The sequence below is a fragment of the Anomaloglossus baeobatrachus genome, chromosome 12 (genome assembly GCF_048569485.1).
Source record: "Anomaloglossus baeobatrachus isolate aAnoBae1 chromosome 12, aAnoBae1.hap1, whole genome shotgun sequence".
Lineage (NCBI taxonomy): Eukaryota > Metazoa > Chordata > Amphibia > Anura > Aromobatidae > Anomaloglossus > Anomaloglossus baeobatrachus.
The window spans coordinates 90,982,252-91,002,629 of record NC_134364.1 but is presented as its reverse complement, the minus strand read 5'-3'; the positions used below and the strand labels follow the sequence as shown (position 1 = coordinate 91,002,629).

At 53.7% G+C, this 20,378-nt stretch overlaps 1 protein-coding gene across 2 annotated transcripts in view; it reads right to left on the bottom strand.

The window, feature by feature from the left end:
- The window catches only part of DCAF8 (DDB1 and CUL4 associated factor 8), a 50,724-nt gene that overhangs the window by 12,643 nt on the left and 17,703 nt on the right, over positions 1 to 20,378 (bottom strand). For both annotated transcript variants that reach the window (XM_075329614.1, XM_075329615.1), the window contains exons 8-12: positions 17,584 to 17,641; positions 16,205 to 16,312; positions 15,560 to 15,690; positions 14,309 to 14,428; positions 13,829 to 13,945 (exon numbers count right to left, since the gene is read on the bottom strand). In XM_075329614.1, the coding sequence (XP_075185729.1) occupies positions 13,829 to 13,945; positions 14,309 to 14,428; positions 15,560 to 15,690; positions 16,205 to 16,312; positions 17,584 to 17,641 (534 nt within the window). The remainder of the gene's footprint in view (positions 1 to 13,828; positions 13,946 to 14,308; positions 14,429 to 15,559; positions 15,691 to 16,204; positions 16,313 to 17,583; positions 17,642 to 20,378) is intronic.

Sequence of the window (20,378 nt, the reverse complement as noted above, 5' to 3'; positions counted from 1 at the left end):
GACAGATCTCTCGAAACACGTCTGGGTGAAGAGACCATTCCCCCGCATCCATGCCCTGACGACTGAGAAAGTCTGCTTCCCAGTTTTCTACGCCCGGGATGTGAACTGCGGAGATGGTGGAGGCTGTGGCCTCCGCCCACAGCAGACTCCGCCGGACTTCCTGGAAGGCTTGACGGCTGCGCGTGCCGCCCTGGTGGTTGATGTACGCGACCGCCGTGGCGTTGTCCGACTGTATGCGGATCTGCCTGCCCTCCAGCCACCGATGGAACGCCTTTAGGGCTAGATACACTGCCCTTATCTCCAGAACATTGATCTGAAGGGAGGACTCTGTCGGAGTCCAGGTTCCCTAAGCCCTGTGGTGGAGAAAAACCGCTCCCCACCCTGACAGATTCGCGTCCGTCGTGACCACAGCCCAGGATGGGGGCAGGAAGGATTTTCCCTGCGACAGAGAAGTGGGAAGAAGCCACCACTGAAGAGAGGTTTTGGCTGCAAGGGAAAGAGAGACGTTCCTGTCGAGGGACGTCGACCTCCTGTCCCATTTGCGGAGAATGTCCCATTGGAGTGGGCGCAGATGAAACTGCGCGAAGGGGACTGCCTCCATTGCTGCCACCATCTTCCCCAGGAAGTGCATGAGGCGCATTAAGGGGTGTGCAGGCCCCGAAGAAGAGATTGCACCCCTGTCTGCAGCGAAAGCTGTTTGTCCAGCGGTAGCTTGACTATCGCTGAGAGAGTATGAAACTCCATCCCGAGGTAAGTCAGTGATTGGGTCGGAGTCAATTTTGACTTTGGGAAATTGATGATCCACCCGAACCGCTGGAGAGTCTCCAGAGCGACGGTCAGGCTGTGTTGACACGCCACCCGGGAGGGTGCCCTGACTAGGAGATCGTCTAAGTAAGGGATCACCGAGTGGCCCTGAGAGTGTAGGACCGCCACAACGGATGCCATGACCTTGGTGAAGACCAGTGGGGCTGTCGCCAGGCCGAAAGGCAGTGCCACGAACTGAAGGTGTTCGTCCCCGATGGCGAAACGCAGGAAGCGTTGATGCTCGGGTGCTATCGGCACATGGAGATAAGCATCCTTGATGTCGATTGATGCTAGGAAGTCTCCTTGTGACATCGAAGCGATGACAGAGCGGAGATTCCATCCGAAACCTTCTGGTGCTCACATGCCTGTTGAGCAGTTTGAGGTCCAGAACAGGACGGAATGATCCGTCCTTCTTTGGCACCACGAACAAGCTGGAGTAGAAACCGTGACCATGTTCCTGAGGGGGAACGGGAATCACCACTCCTTCTGACTTCAGGACGCCCACAGCCTGAAAAAGTGCGCCGGCCCGAGATGGGGGCGGAGATGTTCTGAAGAAACGAGTCGGAGGACGAGAGCTGAACTCTATCCTGTAGCCGTGAGACAGAATGTCTCTCACCCATCGGTCTTGGACATGTGGCCACCAGGCGTCGCAAAAGCGGGAGAGCCTGCCACCGACCGAGGATGCGGTTTGGGGAGGCCGAAAGTCATGAGGAGGCCGCCTTGGAGGCAGTGCCTCCGGCGCTTTTTTGGGGACGTGACTTAGACCGCCACGCATAAGAGTTCCTCTGGCCCTTCTCTGGCCTGTTGGACGAGGAGGATTGGGACTTGGCTGAGGGCGGAAAGGACCGAAACCTCGATTGTATTTTCCGTTGCTGGGGTCTCTTCGGTTTGCACTGGGGTAAGGACGAGTCCTTTCCCTTGGATTCCTTAATTTCATCCAATCGCTCGCCAAACAATCGGTCGCCAGAAAACGGCAAACTGGTTAAGAACTTCTTGGAAGCAGAGTCTGCCTTCCATTCGCGTAGCCACATGGCCCTGCGGACTGCCACCGCATTAGCGGATGCTACCGCTGTACGGCTAGCAGAGTCCAGGACGGCGTTCATGGCGTGGGACGAAAAAGCCGACGCCTGAGAAGTCAAAGACGCAACTTGCGGAGCAGAGGTACGTGTGACTGCATTAATCTCAGCCAGACAAGCTGAGATAGCTTGGAGTGCCCACACGGCTGCAAAGGCCGGGGCAAAAGACGCGCCTGTGGCTTCATAGATGGATTTCACCAGGAGCTCTATCTGCCTGTCAGTGGCATCCTTGAGCGATGAGCCATCTGCAACTGATACTACAGATCTAGCCGCCAGTCTAGAGACTGGAGGATCCACCTTGGGACATTGAGCCCAACCCTTAACTACGTCAGAGGGGAAGGGGTAACGTGTGTCATTAAGGCGCTTAGTAAAGCGCTTGTCCGGAAATGCTCTGTGCTTCTGGACAGCATCTCTGAAGTTAGAGTGATCGAAAAACGCACTCAGTGTACGTTTGGGAAACCTAAACTGGTGTTTCTCCTGCTGCGAAGCCGACTCCTCTATAGGTGGAGCTGGGGGAGAAAGATCTAGCACCTGGTTGATGGACGCTATAAGGTCATTTACTATGGCGTCCCCTTCAGGTGTATCAAGATTGAAAGCAACGTCAGGGTCAGAGCCCTGAGCTGCGACGTCCGCCTCATCCTCCAGAGAGTCCTCAAGCTGAGACCCCGAGCAGCGTGAGGAAGTCGGGGAAGATTCCCAGCGAGCCCGCTTAGCCGGTCTGGGACTGTGGTCCGTGCCGGAGTCCTCCACGTGAGATCTAGGGGCCACCCCGGGAGCACGCTGCGGCGCAGACCGAGAGGGGCCTGGAGGCGATGATCCAACAGTGCCCGGGGCCTGTGTAAGGACCTATCTGGACTGCAAAGCTTCTAGTAGCTTAGCAGACCATTTGTCCATAGACTGAGCCATGGATTGTGAAAGCGACTCAGAGAGTTTCTCAGCTAAAACTGCAAACTCTGTCCCTGCCACCTGGACAGGGGAAGTAGGCGGGTCTGCCTGAGCCGAGGGTCCCACTAGTGCCCGAGGCTCCGGCTGAGCAAGTGCAACAGGGGCCGAGCATTGCTCACAGTGAGGGTAGGTGGAACCTGCAGGTAACATAGCCGCACAAGAGGTACAGGTTGCAAAATAACCCTTTGCCTTAGCGCCCTTGCTCCTTGTGGACGACATGCTGTTGTCTCCTATGAGAGTGATCACTGAGGGTATATAGCCAAAAGCAAAACAACTCGGCCGAACAGAGAAAATATAAATATATTATATATATATATATATATATATTATATATTATATATATATATACACACACACACACACACACACATATATATACATATATACACATATATACATATATACATATATACATACATACATACATACATACATACACACTTCGGCACCCTAGGGGGACCAGCACCGGGTGACCGGTGTGGCTTACCGACCGCCCAAAGCGGTGTGTGTCCACCAGATTCCCTGCCTTGGGTCTCCCAGAGCTGCAGAGCTCGTTCCTGAAATCCTCCACCGGCAGAATGTGTTGTAAAAATGGCTGCCGGAGCTCTCAGGGGAGGAGGGAGCCGTGGGCGGCGACTAGTAAAGTGCGGGAATCTGGTGCCCCACAGTGATCAGTGAGGGGGGGGAGGAAACAAAGTATGCTCCAGCCCTCACTGCCGACGTCAGGTCGACCGTCCCGCCCTTACCCCTGACTGGCAGGCCCGGGGGCGGGAGTTATGGTACTAGGCCGCATGAAGCCGGGGACTAAATTTAATACCGCGGCCGACAAACAGGCGCGGAAGTCCCGGTCGTCACAAAACCAGCAGCAGCTGCAGCGTCTGTGAAACAAGCGCTCCATGCACCGTCCCCATGGGGACACAGAGTACCTTTAGATGCAGGGCCCTGTCCCTGATGATACAAAGTCTCCTGTCCGGCAGATTCCCACAGGGGCTGCGGAGGGAGCCCGGTCCCAGTGAATGGATGACCGGTTAGGATCCCACTTCTCCCAGAGCCTCTAAGGGATGGTGAAGGAAAACGGCATGTGGCTCCAGCCTCTGTACCCGCAATGGGTACCTCAACCTTAACAGCACCGCCAACTTAGTGGGGTGAGAAGGGAGCATGCCGGGAGCCCTGTGGGGGCCCTCTTTTCTTCTAACCGATAAAATCAGCAGCTGCTGCTGACTAAAATGGGAGCATGAGTGGATGTGTGCCTCCTTCCACACAAAGCATAAAACTGAGGAGCCCGTGATGCACGGGAGGGTGTATAGGCAGAGGGGAGGGGTTACACTTTTTAAAGTGTAATACTTTGTGTGGCCTCCGGAGGCAGAAGCTATACACCCTAATTGTCTGGGTCTCCCAATGGAGCGACAAAGAAATAGTTCATTTTTTCTCATTAATGTATACTCTGCTCCCCATCCCCCATCTCGTCAGGAAAAAAACAAATGTAGAATTTTTTCAAATTTAATAAATAAGAAAAACTGAAATGTCACATGGTCATAAGTATTCAGACCCTTTCCTCAGATACTCATATTTAAGTCACATGCTCTCCATTTCCTTGTGATCCTCCTTGAGATGGTTCTGCTCCTTCATTGGAGTCCAGCTGTGTTTAATTAAACAGGACATGATTTGGAAAGTCGCACACCTGTCTATATAAGACCTCACAGCTCACAGTGTATGTCAGAGCAAATGAGAATCATCAGGTCAAAAGGAACTGCCCAAGGAGCTCAGAGACAGAATTGTGGCAAGGCACAGATCTGGCCAAGGTTACAAAAGAATTTCTGCACTACTCAAGGTTCCTAAGAGCACAGTGGCCTCCATAATTCATAAAATGGAAGAAGTTTGGGACCAATAGGACTCTTCCTAGACCTGGCCATCCAGCCAAACTGTAATTTTGGGAGAAGAGCCTTGGTGAGAGAAGTAAATAAGAACCCCAAGATCACTGTGGCTGAGCTCCAGTAGGGAAATGGGCGAAAGTTCCACCATCACTGCAGCCCTCCACCAGTCAGGCCTTTATGGCAGAGTGGCCCGACGGAAGCCTGTCCTCAGTGCAAGACACATGAAAGCCTGCATAGAGTTTGCAACACACACACACACACCTCCCAGACTATGAGAGATAAGATTCTCTGGTCTGATGAGATGAAGACAGAACTTTTTGGTGATAATTCTGCGCGGTTTGTGTCAAGAAAACCAGGCACTGCTCATCACCTGCCCAATACAATCCCAACAGTGAAACATGGTGGTGGCAGCATCATGCTATGGGGGTGTTTTTCAACTGCAGAGACAGGGCGACTGGTTGCAATTGAAGGAAAGATGAATGTGGTCAAGTACAGAGATATCCTGGAAGAAAGGCTCTACCAGAGTGCTCTGGACCTCAGACTTGGCCGAAGGTTCATCTTACAACAAGACAATGACCGTAAGTACACAGCTAAAATAAAAAAAGAGAGGGGCTTCAGAATAACTCTGTGACCATTCTTGACTGGCCCAGCCAAAGCCCTGACCTAAACCTAACTGAGCATTTCTGGAGAGACCTGATAATGGCGTCCACCAACGTTCACCATCCAACTTAACGGAAGTGGAGAGGATCTGCAAGGAAGAATAGCAGAGGATACCCAAATCCAGGGGTGAAAAACTTGTTGCATCATTTTCAAGAAGACTCATGGCTGCACTAGTTCAAAAGGAGGGTGCTTCTACTCAATACTGAGCAAAGGGTCTGAATACTTATGACCATGTGATATTTCAGTTTTTCTTGATTAATAAATTTGCAAAAATTTCTACATTTCTGTTTTTTATCTGTCAAGATGGGGTGCCAAGTGTACATTAATGAGCAAAAAAAAAAAAAAAAAAGTGAACTTTTTTTTGAATTTACCAAATGGCTGCAATGAAACAGTAAAAAATTTAAAGGGGTCCGAATACTTTCCGTACCCACTGTAGGGGAGTATTCTAGTAGTTATATTCCTGTACACACAGGGCAGTATTTTAGTAGTTATATTCTAGTACATACGGGGAGTATTATAGTAGTTACTGTATTTTTCGTTTTATAAGACGCATCAGATTATAAGACACACCAAATTCAGAGGGAAAAAAAAAAGTGAATAAAAATGGGGTCCGTCTTGTAATCTGGTGGTGTCCTACCGGACTCTGACTCTATAAGACTAATTAATAAGTCTGACTAATGTAGAGTCGTCAAAGGAGACAGGGGCGGTAGGTGTCCCAGAAACTGTAGACTGTGCTGGTGCAGCAGCAGAGGCTGGGGCAGAGACTGGGACTGCAGCGAAGGCTCGTGCTGCTGTGCTGCGGCGGCGGGCGGTGAGGGCTTCAAAGAAATGGCGTGCGGGCTCAGAGCAGATTGCGCTCTAAACTCAATGGCAAGCCAAGATCTCATCTGCGCAAGCACCTCCTTTAGGCGCAATTTTCCTGAAGTCCGCTGGAGGGAGATCAATGGGCCGGAGGCAGCGCCTGCGCAGATGAAAGCTTGAGCCAAGAGCTCCATCTGCACACGCACCAACTCCGGGCAACATTATTTAAAGTCCTCACCGCCCGTCCCGCAGTGCCAATCCAGCCGTCGGAGACTCCATACAGCAGGCCCAGCCTCAGCCGCCAGAGACCACGCGCAGACACCACACAGCCGCTGCAGGCACTGCATCAGCATTCCCCGGCCTCTTGCGACTACTCTCCAGCACCCCGGTAAGCTACAGTCAGATTATAAATCGTAGCCCTCACTTACATCCCAAATTTTTGGGAGGAAAAGTGTGTCTTATAATCCCAAAAATACGGTATATTCTTGTACATAGGAGCAGTATTATAATAGTTATAGTCTTCTACATAAGGGGCAGCATTATAGTAGATATATTCTTGCACATGGGGGGGGGGGGGGTAGTGGTATTATACTCACCCTGCGGTATTCTCTTTGCCGAAGATGGTGCATAAGACGGCACCACCAGAACTAGTAATTTAGCACAATCCTAATATTTAATTTGGTATAAAACTACTCCAAGTAACGGAATTACAACCTGTCAATTAGCGGCCGTGTTTGGCTCATCCCTGTCAGTCTGGTGACTAATTAAGATCTGTGTACATGCGGTTCTGTAATTACCCATAAATATTGGTGCGTGCACAAAATTAAAGGGAACCTGTCACCAGTGTTTCCCCTTATAAACTGCAGCCACCACCAGAGAGCCCTCATCTACAGCATTCCAGAACACTGTATGTAAGGGCTGACTGGTGGTGGCCGCAGGTTAGAAGGGGAAATACTGGCGACACGTTCCCTTCCACAAATCTGAAACCTGGCAACAAAGACATAACACCATGCAGAAACCAATCCCCATACCTGTATACAGCCACTTGTGCCCAAAAGAGCAGTATTATAGCAGTTCTATTCTTGTACATAGAGGCAGTATTATATTCTTGTACATAAGAGCAGTATTATAGTAGTTATATTCTTGTACATAGAGGCAGTATTATAGTAGTTATATTCTTGTACATAAGAGCAGTATTATAGTAGTTCTATTCTTGTACATAGGAGCAGTATTATAGTAGTTCTATTCTTGTACATAGGGGGCAGTATTATAGTAGTTCTATTCTTGTACATAGGAGCAGTATTATAGTAGTTATATTCTTGTACATGCAGTAGGTACGGAAAGTATTCAGACCCCTTTAAATTTTTCACCGTTTCATTGCAGTCATTTGGTAAATTAAAAAAAAAAATTCATTTCTTCAGCGCTCTATTGGGAGACCCAGACGATTGGGTATAGCTACTGCCCTCCGGAGGCCACACAAAGCACTACACTAAAAAGTGCAAGGCCCCTCCCCTTCTGGCTATACCCCCCCGTGGTATCACGGGTTCTCCAGTTTTCAAGCTTTGTGCGAAGGAGGTCAGACATCCACGCATGGCTCCACAGATTTTAGTCAGCAGTAGCTGCTGACTATTTCGGATGGAAGAAAAGAGGGCCCATATAGGGCCCCCAGCATGCTCCCTTCTCACCCGTGGATGGTGTTGTAAGGTTGAGGTACCTATTGCTGGTACAGGGGCTGGAGCCCCACATGCTGTTTTCCTTCCACATCCCCTTGTAGGGCTCTGTGGAAGTGGGATCCTGCCGGCCTCTAAGCTCTGACGCCGGGCTCCATCCACAGACCCATAGCACCTGATGGATACGGAGCAGGAGTACAATCAGGGACAAGGCCCTGCATCATACAGGTACTCTGTGTCCCCGGCAGGCACAGACACACTCCGGGCTGGCTGGGTGTTGTAGTGCGCCGGGGACCGTAACGATTGAGTTGGTGTTCCTGCAGTTTACTGGGGGACTTTTGTGTTGTGGGAACGCAGCGCCGACCCCCACTGGACCGGCGGCGCTGCTGTGACTTGTAGTGCGCCGGGGACACGCCGACCGCGCTTTTACGGCGGCGGCGTTTATAAATCCAGTCCCCGGCTTTTGCGGCCTAGCTCCGCTTCGTTCCCGCCCCCACCCTGTCAATCAGGGTAGGGGAGAGACGCTGTTTCGCAGCAGCGACGAGGGCTGGAGCCTGATTTACATGCTCCAGCCCTCTCACTAGGCACAGAGGGAAGCAGGCTTCCCGCTCTTAGTCAGGAACGCCCAGGGCCCACCCCCCCTCCTCTCCCAGGACGCCGGCAGCCATTACATGCAGTCTGGCTAGAGGAAGGACGCAAGGCTCTGGGAGACCTGGACTAGGGGGCTTTTGGAGACCACACACCCGCTCTTAAGCGGGCGGTAAGCGGCATTTCAGCTGGCCCCTCTAGTGCCTCAGTGTGCATTGGTGTACTGTGTCACCAGATATATATATTTATTTATTTCTTGCACTGTGAGGTCGCTTCCTGGCTGGATACCCCAGATCGCTCTGAGGAGGCAGCAACATGTCATCCACAAAACGCAAGGCTGCCAAGGCTAGGGCTGTGTACACTGCGTGTGCTGCATGTGGGGCTGCTCTACCAGCAGGTTCCAAAGACCCCCATTGTGTGCAATGCTCAGATCCGGTGCTGCTTCGCCAGCCGGAGTCCGGAGGGGTAGTGACCCAGGCTGAGACGCTTGTAAGTCCTGCCCCGGTGTCAGGGACAGACTTTGCAGTTTTTGCTGATGGAATGTCTGTGACTATGGCAAAAATCCTTGAAACTTTGCAATCCATGACTGGGGCTCAGTCTATGGATACGGCGAGGTCTCTGTCCTCTAATCCCCCTCAGTTGGAATTAATCCAGACTGCAAGGGGGTCCCCGGCTTCCCAGGCTGAGTATTATGACTCAGATGATAGCCCTAGCCACCCTAAGCGAGCTCGCTGGGAAAGACCCTCAACGTCATCACACTGCTCAGGGTCTCAGCGCAATCAGTCGCCCTGTGATGCGTCTGAAGAGAGTGATCAGGAGTCTTATCCTGGAACCCCTCTCAATCTGGATACCCCGGATGGGGACGCCATGGTAAACGAGCTTATCTCAGCCATCAATAGACTGTTGGATATTTCTCCCCCAGCTCCTTCTGCAGAGGAGGCAGCTGCAGAGCAGGAGAAGTTTCGTTTCCTCTATCCCAAGCGTAAATTGAGTGCTTTCTTGGATCACTCTGACTTCAGAGAGTCAATCCAGAAACACGACGCTCATCCAGAAAGGCGTTTCTCTAAACGTTCTAAGGATACACGTTTTCCTTTCCCCCCTGATGTGGTCAAGCGCTGGACCCAGTGTCCAAAAGTAGACCCCCCGATTTCCAAACTTGCAGCTAGATCCATAGTTGCAGTGGAGGATGGCGCTTCACTTAAGGATGCCAATGACAGACAGATGGACCTTTGGTTAAAATCTGTCTATGAAGCTATCGGCGCGTCGTTTGCTCCAGCATTCGCAGCCGTATGGGCACTCCAAGCTATTTCAGCTGGTTTAGCAAAAGTGGATGCTATCATACATCCAGCGGTGCCGCAAGTGGCGTCCCTTACCTCGCAGATGTCTGCGTTTGCGTCTTACGCTATCAATGCGGTCCTAGAATCTACCAGCCGCACCTCAATGGCGTCCGCCAATTCGGTAGTTTTGCGCAGAGCCTTGTGGTTAAAGGACTGGAAAGCAGATGCTGGTTCCAAAAAATGTTTAACCAGCTTGCCTTTATCTAGAGATAGACTGTTTGGCGAGCCATTGGCTGACATCATTAAACAGTCCAAGGGTAAAGACTCTTCCTTACCCCAGCCCAGATCAAGCAAACCTCAGCAGAAAAAATGGCAGCAGAGGTTTCAGTCCTTTCGAGGTTCGGGCAAGACACAATTCTCCTCGTCCAAAGGGACTCAGAAAGAGCAAAGGAGCTCTGATTCCTGGCGGGCTCACGCACGCCCCAAGAAAGCAAATGGAGGAACCGCTTCCAAAGCGGCTACCTCATGACTTCCAGCCCCCCCCCTCCGCATCTCCAGTCGGGGGCAGGCTCTCCCGCTTTTCCGACATTTGGATGTCACAGGTCAAAGACCGGTGGGTGACAAACATTTTGTCTCGCGGGTACAGAATCGAGTTCAGTTCTCGTCCTCCAGCTCGGTTCTTCAGAACCTCCCCACATCCAGACCGAGCAGATGCCCTGCTGCAGGCGGTGGACTCCCTAAGAGCGGAAGGAGTAGTGGTTCCTGTACCGCCTCAGGAACAAGGGCGAGGGTTTTACTCCAATCTCTTTGTGGTTCCAAAAAAGGACGGCTCGTTCCGTCCTGTTCTGGATCTAAAGCTGCTCAACAAACATGTGCACGCCAGACGGTTCCGGATGGAAACCCTCCGCTCTGTCGTTGCCTCAATGTCTCAAGGAGACTTCCTTGCCTCAATAGACATCAAAGATGCTTATCTCCACGTGCCAATTGCTACAGAACATCAACGTTTTCTACGTTTTGTGATAGGAAACGACCATCTTCAGTTCGTAGCTCTGCCATTCGGTCTGGCGACAGCCCCCCGGGTCTTCACCAAGGTCATGGCGGCGGTGGTAGCAGTCTTGCACTCTCAGGGACACTCGGTGATCCCTTACCTAGACGATCTACTTGTCAAGGCACCCTCTCAAGAGGCATGCCAACTCAGTCTACATGCTACGCTGGAGACTCTACAGACGTTCGGATGGATCATCAACTTTCCAAAGTCGAATCTGTCACAGTCGCTAACGTATCTTGGCATGGAGTTTCATACTCGAGCAGCGAGAGTGAAGCTTCCGCTGAACAAGCAGCGGTCCCTACAGACAGGGGTGCAATCCCTCCTTCAAGGCCAGTCGCACCCCTTACGGCGCCTCATGCACTTCCTCGGGAAGATGGTGGCAGCCATGGAAGCAGTTCCCTTTGCGCAGTTTCATCTGCGCCCACTTCAATGGGACATTCTCCGCCAATGGGACGGGAAGTCAACGTCCCTGGACAGGAAAGTCTCTCTTTCCCAGACGGCCAAGGACTCTCTACAATGGTGGCTCCTTCCCACCTCATTGTCTCAGGGAAGATCCTTCCTGCCCCCATCCTGGGCAGTGGTCACGACAGATGCGAGTCTGTCAGGGTGGGGAGCAGTGTTTCTCCACCACAGGGCCCAGGGGACGTGGACTCCGCAGGAGTCCACCCTTCAGATCAATGTTCTGGAAATCAGGGCAGTGTATCTTGCCCTACTGGCCTTCCAACAGTGGCTGGAAGGAAAGCAGATCCGAATCCAGTCGGACAACTCCACAGCGGTGGCATACATCAACCACCAAGGAGGGACGCGCAGTCGGCAAGCATTCCAAGAAGTCCGGCGCATTCTAATGTGGGTGGAGGACACAGCATCCACCATATCCGCGGTTCACATCCCAGGCGTAGAAAATTGGGAAGCAGACTTCCTCAGTCGCCAGGGCATGGACGCAGGGGAGTGGTCCCTTCACCCGGACGTGTTTCAGGAAATCTGTCGCCGATGGGGAGTGCCGGACGTCGACCTAATGGCGTCCCGGCACAACAACAAGGTCCCGGCATTCATGGCGAGGTCGCGCGATCAAAGAGCTCTGGCGGCAGACGCATTAGTTCAAGATTGGTCGCAGTTCCGGCTCCCATACGTCTTCCCACCTCTGGCACTCTTGCCCAGAGTGTTACGCAAGATCAGATCCGATTGCAGCCGCGTCATACTCGTCGCCCCAGACTGGCCGAGGAGATCGTGGTATCCGGATCTGTGGCATCTCACGGTCGGTCGACCGTGGTCACTGCCAGACCGACCAGACTTACTGTCCCAAGGGCCGTTTTTCCATCAGAATTCTGCGGCCCTGAACCTGACTGTGTGGCCATTGAGTCCTGGATCCTAGCGTCCGCAGGATTATCTCAAGGAGTCGTAGCCACAATGAGACAAGCTAGGAAGTCAACGTCTGCTAAGATCTACCACAGAACGTGGAAGATTTTCTTATCCTGGTGCTCTGCACAGAGAGTATCCCCTTGGCCATTTGCATTGCCCACCTTTCTTTCCTTCCTGCAATCGGGGTTGGAAAAGGGCTTGTCGCTCAGCTCCCTTAAAGGGCAAGTCTCGGCACTATCTGTGTTTTTTCAGAAGCGTCTAGCACGTCTTCCTAAGGTGCGCACGTTCCTACAGGGGGTCTGTCATATTGTGCCCCCGTACAAGCGGCCGTTAGATCCATGGGATCTGAACAGAGTACTAGTTGCTCTGCAAAAGCCGCCCTTCGAGCCTCTAAAGGACGTTTCCTTTTCTCGCCTGTCACAGAAAGTGGCGTTTCTTGTTGCGATCACATCGCTTCGGCGAGTGTCTGAGCTGGCAGCTCTGTCATCCAAGGCTCCCTTCCTGGTGTTCCACCAGGACAAGGTAGTGCTGCGCCCCATTCCGGAGTTTCTCCCTAAGGTCGTATCCTCGTTTCATCTTAATCAGGATATATCCTTGCCTTCCTTTTGTCCTCAGCCGGTTCACCGGTATGAGAAAGACTTACGTTTGCTAGATCTGGTGAGAGCACTCAGAATCTATATTTCTCGCACGGCGCCTATCCGCCGTTCAGATGCACTTTTTGTCCTTGTCGCTGGCCAGCGCAAGGGGTCGCAGGCTTCTAAAGCCACCCTGGCTCGATGGATCAAAGAACCAATTCTGGAAGCCTACCGTTCTGCTGGGCTTCCGGATCCTTCAGGGCTGAAAGCCCACTCAACCAGAGCTGTGGGTGCGTCCTGGGCTTTGCGACACCAGGCTTCGGCTCAACAGGTGTGCCAGGCAGCTACCTGGTCGAGTCTGCACACTTTCACCAAACATTATCAGGTGCATACCTATGCTTCGGCGGATGCCAGCTTAGGTAGAAGAGTCCTGCAGGCGGCAGTGACATCCCCGTAGGGGAGGGCTGTTTTGCAGCTCTAACATGAGGTATCTCTTTACCCACCCAGGGACAGCTTTTGGACGTCCCAATCGTCTGGGTCTCCCAATAGAGCGCTGAAGAAGAAGGGAATTTTGTTACTTACCGTAAATTCCTTTTCTTCTAGCTCTTATTGGGAGACCCAGCACCCGCCCTGTTGTCCTTCGGGATTTTTTTGTTGTTTGCGGGTACACATGTTGTTCATGTTGAACGGTTTTTCAGTTCTCCGACGTTATTCGGAGTTAATTTGTTTAAACCAGTTATTGGCTTCCTCCTTCTTGCTTTGGCACTAAAACTGGAGAACCCGTGATACCACGGGGGGGTATAGCCAGAAGGGGAGGGGCCTTGCACTTTTTAGTGTAGTGCTTTGTGTGGCCTCCGGAGGGCAGTAGCTATACCCAATCGTCTGGGTCTCCCAATAAGAGCTAGAAGAAAAGGAATTTACGGTAAGTAACAAAATTCCCTTCTTTCTCACTAACGTGCACTCTGCACCCCATCTTTTACATAGGGGGCTGTATTATAGTATATTCTTGTACACACAGGGCAGTATTATAGTAATTCTATTCTTGTACATAAGGGCAGTATTATAGCAGTTTTATTCTTCTATATAGGGGCAGTATTATAGCAGATATATTCTTGCACATGGGGGGAGGGGGGTAGTGGCCTTATACTCACCCTGCGGTGCCCTCTTTGTCGAAGATGGTGCATAAGGAACCAGAGCATGTGATTATCGAACAGGTCGGCGTGGTGTAGACTGTCCTCGTCCCTCTCGCGCTTATTCTTCTTAATAATCTGGAAGTATATGAGACAGATAAACCTTTCTATAGATATGAGGGGATCTGTCGCCAATTCCCACATACTGCACATGTATATGTAAGGCCCATGTGAAGGTCCTTGCTCGTTTGGTCAGGCTGGCCATTACCCCGGGTGTACACGCTCCCCTCTCTGCGGGGAGTGAAGTGCCTCCGCTCTGCATCTGGCACGGCGAGTCTCATGTGCCGGGAGCGGTGACTGCAGCGCCATATGGATTGGAGATGAGCTCACTGCTGACTAATTTGGGCCCACACATTTGGAGGACGCTTTTGAGGAAGATGTTAACCCCTTATGGAATCCAAGTATGAAGGTGGGGGGTTGGGGCCTCCTTGCCAGTCTCACCTCCTTCAGTCCTTCCAGCTCTGTCGGCTCCTTGGCCGTGGGAAGCCAGATTTTCACATCGTAGTCGAGGCCGCTGGTGGCCAGAACGGGTAGATGGGGGTGAGGCTCCAGGCAGTTGACCTGTGATGACAAGATGAGGTAACCCTGAATAACACTAATAGCAGTGCAGCTCTGGGTGTGAATGGACAAAGATAAGGGTTGTCCCATTACGGCCACCTCTCCACCTCCCGGATGAATCACACCTACGCAATTAGCGAATAACCAGCTGCCAAATAACATCCGTGCTATTACAGAACCTTCATGGTATCACAAGGCACCACCAATGAGAACTGCCACATCAAGCATGAATAATAAAAACAGAGGAGAACAGTTTACCTCCATCAAAGCAGGTGCTGTTCAGGAGAAAATGAACACAAGGATGGCGGCTCTTATAAATGTGTATATTGGTGGTAAAAGTGAGCAAAGACACAGGACCTTGGCCCAGAGGACATTTCTGCCTACACTATCCCAAATAAAGTTTTTTTTAATTTTAAATCTCCCCAAGCAGCTCCTCTTCCCCTCTCACAGCACTAAATCTCAGACAGTGAGAAGCAGCAGCTGCATCCCCCTCCACCCCCAAACCTATTCTCCAAGTAGCTCCTCCCACCTCTCTTATACAATGTGTGAGTGGCAGCAGCTCCATCTCCCCTGCTCCGTCCTCCCAAGCAACTCCTTCTCCAACTGAAATGCTGTGGGAAGAAGTAGCTGCATCCCCCTCCTCTACTCTCAGTGCTCAGACACACTGGGTGGGAGGCAACAGTTGTATCTTACTCCACCTCCTCCTTCCCTATCACATCACTCCATAGCAGCTGTATCCCCCCTCTCCTCCCAAGAAGCTCCTCCTCCACTCACAGCACTCAGACAAACTGGGTGGAGGCAGCAGTTGCACCCGACTACACCTATGCAGCTCCTCCTATCCTATCACATCACCCCTTAGAAGCTGTATCCTCTCCTCTCCTACTAAGATGCTCCTCCTCTACTCACAGCACTCAGACACACTGGGGGGGAGGCAATAGTTGCATGCTACTTTGCCTCCTTTTATGCTACTACTTCCCCATCACATCACTCCATAGCAGCTGCATCCCCCTTCTCTCCCTCCTACCCATTTCCCATTTCTAGTTTCAAACGAGAGAGCATTTTTTGGAGGTTTGTGAACATCACAGGAACAGGGTGACATTTTCTTTGCATCATATCGTTTTCTTGTTTCCTTACCACTCCGCCCTTGTCACCGTCCATGAACTGCACAATCTGACAGGAAGACTTATCCCACAGGAAGATGTGTCCGCAGTCGCTCCCGCTCACCACAAACTCGCTCTTCGGCCCGTAGAAGTTTACGCCCTTCACTGAAAAGCAAAGAGAATGAACGTCCTGCAACATTGCACCAAACCTACACCAGACACGATCCCTTCTATGGTGGGAAACCAGCACCCCCAGCATTTTCAGCCTCAAGTCCCCTTCCCTACCTGGCGTGCAGCCTTCGGAGGGGATGACATTAGCATAAAACTGCATAAACATGGAAGCGCTTAGCTGGAAAGATTTAACGAGCTCCCACAGACGCTCACAAAAGGCAGCGGTAATGAGAACGCAGACTGACGGAGTGGTGGTGGTGGGGGGGGGGGGGGTGATGCCTGCAGAGCATTGCACAAGCCGGCCACAGACTGCAAATAATTAAGCCAGGAATAACTGGATATTCTCTAGTCTGGCGCCCTCTGCCGGATAAAGGTGGTATTGCATGCAACCTCAACGGGAAATTAGAAGTGGCGGGACATATTGGCAGCCAAATAGGCTTCACTTAGCTTTCTTAAGTTGTGCAGCAGTACCCAGCTTTCTGGGCAACCCGATGGGCCAGCTCCTCACCTGTGGCGTTATTCCGGTGCCCCTTGTACCGCTTGATGTACTGTGCTCCGTCACTGTGAGAGGAGTTAAACAGGTAGATGTCTTCATCGTTGTAGCTTGCGAGGAGCTCTGCGGAGAAGGAAAGCAACATGGATGAAGGAGGAGTACTAAAGGGAGGTCAGAGGGGCTCTGCTAGGTGCAAGTCTTACCCCAACAATGTCTACGAGTTTGACTTCAGTCTCATCAGGCACACCTAGTCCAGCATTAGGTGGACCATAACAGGTCAATGAAGTTAATTTAAATCAGGGGCCCCTCAAGGAACCTACTGTGTATACTGCCCTATACAAGGATGTACCCAAATATTGGGTATTCAGCCCAGGAGACTCCTTTCAACAAGGATTTTGCTTCTCGAGCGTCAGCATTGTCAAAAGCATCAAGTGACCAATCTCTGACCTGATAACTGGTAGAAGAGGGTCCTCGGGGGTGGAGCCTATTCAAACATGGTAACCTTTACAATGCTGCATCCAATAACTGAGCCCCAACTCTGTCAGGGGGGAGTAGCATATCTAATTATCTAATTTCCAGCCCTCTTATTGGCACATTCTGCCATAGAGAACTAGCTATAGATCATAATCCTAGAAATATACAGAATCTAAGATTTTTTTTTTATAAACCTTGGTAGGGGCGGGGCTTAATTTGTTCTACAGGGCAGAGGGGGGAGGCTCCTGCTGCAGTCAGTTCTCTTAAAGCCACATAAGGTGCCAGTGTGGAAGAGGAGGATAGCATTGTTGCTGTCCTGGGACATAGGAAACTTCTTTATACAAGTCTCCCTTTTAACTGATACGAGACCAAAAAGGAAGGGGGGGGGGATAAAAGGAGATTAAGGATTTTTTTCATAGTCTTGTCTTTATGCATTTTTTTAGGGTCATGGTTCCTTTAAAAAGTCTTAGGAATCATAACGGAACCCTTTGTGTTATGTACTGTTCCCAACCAGCTGATAAAGCAATACAGCTATTGAGATATGACTTTAGCACAATAAGGGGTTAAACAGCGGCAGCTTTTCGCACAGTAATAACATTCATGTGGCAGGCGAGGAAGAATTGCCTGGCAATTGGCATTCAGTGAGAATTAAGCAGAGATCGCTTCCACCCCCCCACGGCAGCTTCTCTGTTATTGTGAAATCTGGAGGACTCCGCAGATAGAGCAGACAGGAGCCAAGCAAACATGGCCGCTGCACACATTAATCACCAACCTGCTGTGTAACCTGCACCTCTAAAAAGGCAAAATAAATCTATTCCCTCTAGAATTTTAAACAAGAGACCCTCTTTAAAATGTCCCTTGAAAAAAAAATAATAAATAAAAAAAATTAAGAGGCCTCTGTGTGGGCGATCGGCACTTACCTGTCCCATCATGGCTGTACACCAGACAGGTGATGTTTGCTTTAGCTTCACTTGTTACCTACAACAGAAACACAGGTCAATGTAAAGTTCACAGCGCCCCCTACAGACCGCAATACCGGCCTTAGGCTATGTGCGCACTAGAAAGTGCCATTTTCTTAAGGAAAAACGGACCCTCTGAAAGAATCCCGCACCCGCGGTAAAAACCACGGTAAAACCGCACCCGTGTTTTTGCCGCGATCTGCCGCGGATTTTCCGCAAGTTGGTCCCCGCGGTTTTTAGCATTATCTATGGCAAAAACCGCAGGTACCTGCGGAAAAGAAGTGACATGCACATTCTCAAGAAATTCTGCAGAAAGAATGTTCCTTGAGAAAAAAAAAAAAACGCAGTGTGCGCACAGCTATTTTTTTCCCATAGGTTTTGCTGGGGAATGTCTGCAGAAAGGTTACAAACATTTCTCAAGAAATTTCTGCAGCAAAACCGCGGGTAAAACCGCAGTGTGCGCACAAGGCCTAAGGGGTTTATTACTATTTTCATAAACGGATATTTTTTTGCTAAAGCTTGTAAATACAAAAAATTACACAATTTACTACTAATTCAAATTTTCAGTCATTTATGAGATATTAACACTTTTGTTTACAGTTTTTGCTTTGGGGGGAGAGGCGGCGAGGGCGAGGGGGGGAGAGGCGGCGAGGGCGAGGGGGGGAGAGGCGGCGAGGGCGAGGGGGGGAGAGGCGGCGAGGGCGAGGGGGAGAGGCGGCGAGGGCGAGAGGCGGCGAGGGCGAGGGGGAGAGGCGGCGAGGGCGAGGGGGAGAGGCGGCGAGGGCGAGGGGGAGAGAGCGAGGGCGAGGGCGAGAGAGCGAGGGCGAGAGAGCGAGGGCGAGGGCGAGAGAGCGAGGGCGAGGGCGAGAGAGCGAGGGCGAGGGCGAGAGAGCGAGGGCGAGGGCGAGAGAGCGAGGGCGAGGGCGAGAGAGCGAGGGCGAGGGCGAGAGAGCGAGGGCGAGGGCGAGAGAGCGAGGGCGAGGGCGAGAGAGCGAGGGCGAGGGCGAGAGAGCGAGGGCGAGGGCGAGAGAGCGAGGGCGAGGGCGAGAGAGCGAGGGCGAGGGCGAGAGAGCGAGGGCGAGGGCGAGAGAGCGAGGGCGAGGGCGAGAGAGCGAGGGCGAGGGCGAGAGAGCGAGGGCGAGGGCGAGAGAGCGAGGGCGAGGGCGAGAGAGCGAGGGCGAGGGCGAGAGAGCGAGGGCGAGGGCGAGAGAGCGAGGGCGAGGGCGAGAGAGCGAGGGCGAGGGCGAGAGAGCGAGGGCGAGGGCGAGAGAGCGAGGGCGAGGGCGAGAGAGCGAGGGCGAGGGCGAGAGAGCGAGGGCGAGGGCGAGAGAGCGAGGGCGAGGGCGAGAGAGCGAGGGCGAGAGAGCGAGGGCGAGGGCGAGAGAGCGAGGGCGAGGGCGAGAGAGCGAGGGCGAGGGCGAGAGAGCGAGGGCGAGGGCGAGAGAGCGAGGGCGAGGGCGAGAGAGCGAGGGCGAGGGGGAGAGAGCGAGGGCGAGGGGGAGAGAGCGAGGGCGAGGGGGAGAGAGCGAGGGCGAGGGGGAGAGAGCGAGGGCGAGGGGGAGAGAGCGAGGGCGAGGGGGAGAGAGCGAGGGCGAGGGGGAGAGAGCGAGGGCGAGGGGGAGAGAGCGAGGGCGAGGGGGAGAGAGCGAGGGCGAGGGGGAGAGGGCGAGGGCGAGAGAGCGAGGGCGAGGGCGAGAGAGCGAGGGCGAGGGCGAGAGAGCGAGGGCGAGAGAGCGAGGGCGAGAGAGCGAGGGCGAGGGCGAGAGAGCGAGGGCGAGGGGGAGAGAGCGAGGGCGAGGGGGAGAGAGCGAGGGCGAGGGGGAGAGAGCGAGGGCGAGGGGGAGAGAGCGAGGGCGAGGGGGAGAGAGCGAGGGCGAGGGGGAGAGAGCGAGGGCGAGGGGGAGAGAGCGAGGGCGAGGGGGAGAGAGCGAGGGCGAGGGGGAGAGAGCGAGGGCGAGGGGGAGAGAGCGAGGGCGAGGGGGAGAGAGCGAGGGCGAGGGGGAGAGAGCGAGGGCGAGGGGGAGAGAGCGAGGGCGAGGGGGAGAGAGCGAGGGCGAGAGCCGCGCCGACGGCGAGGGCGAGAGCCGCGCCGACGGCGAGGGCGAGAGCCGCGCCGACGGCGAGGGCGAGAGCCGCGCCGACGGCGAGGGCGAGAGCCGCGCCGACGGCGAGGGCGAGAGCCGCGCCGACGGCGAGGGGGAGAGCCGCGCCGACGGCGAGGGGGAGAGCCGCGCCGACGGCGAGGGGGGAGAGCCGCGCCGACGGCGAGGGGGAGAGCCGCGCCGACGGCGAGGGGGAGAGCCGCGCCGACGGCGAGGGGGAGAGCCGCGCCGACGGCGAGGGGGAGAGCCGCGCCGACGGCGAGGGGGAGAGCCGCGCCGACGGCGAGGGGGAGAGCCGCGCCGACGGCGAGGGGGAGAGCCGCGCCGACGGCGAGGGGGAGAGCCGCGCCGACGGCGAGGGGGAGAGCCGCGCCGACGGCGAGGGGGAGAGCCGCGCCGACGGCGAGGGGGAGAGCCGCGCCGACGGCGAGGGGGAGAGCCGCGCCGACGGCGAGGGGGAGAGCCGCGCCGACGGCGAGGGGGAGAGCCGCGCCGACGGCGAGGGGGAGAGCCGCGCCGACGGCGAGGGGGAGAGCCGCGCCGACGGCGAGGGGGAGAGCCGCGCCGACAGCGAGGGGGAGAGCCGCGCCGACAGCGAGGGGGAGAGCCGCGCCGACAGCGAGGGGGAGAGGGGCTTAGAGACCCCGGCACAGA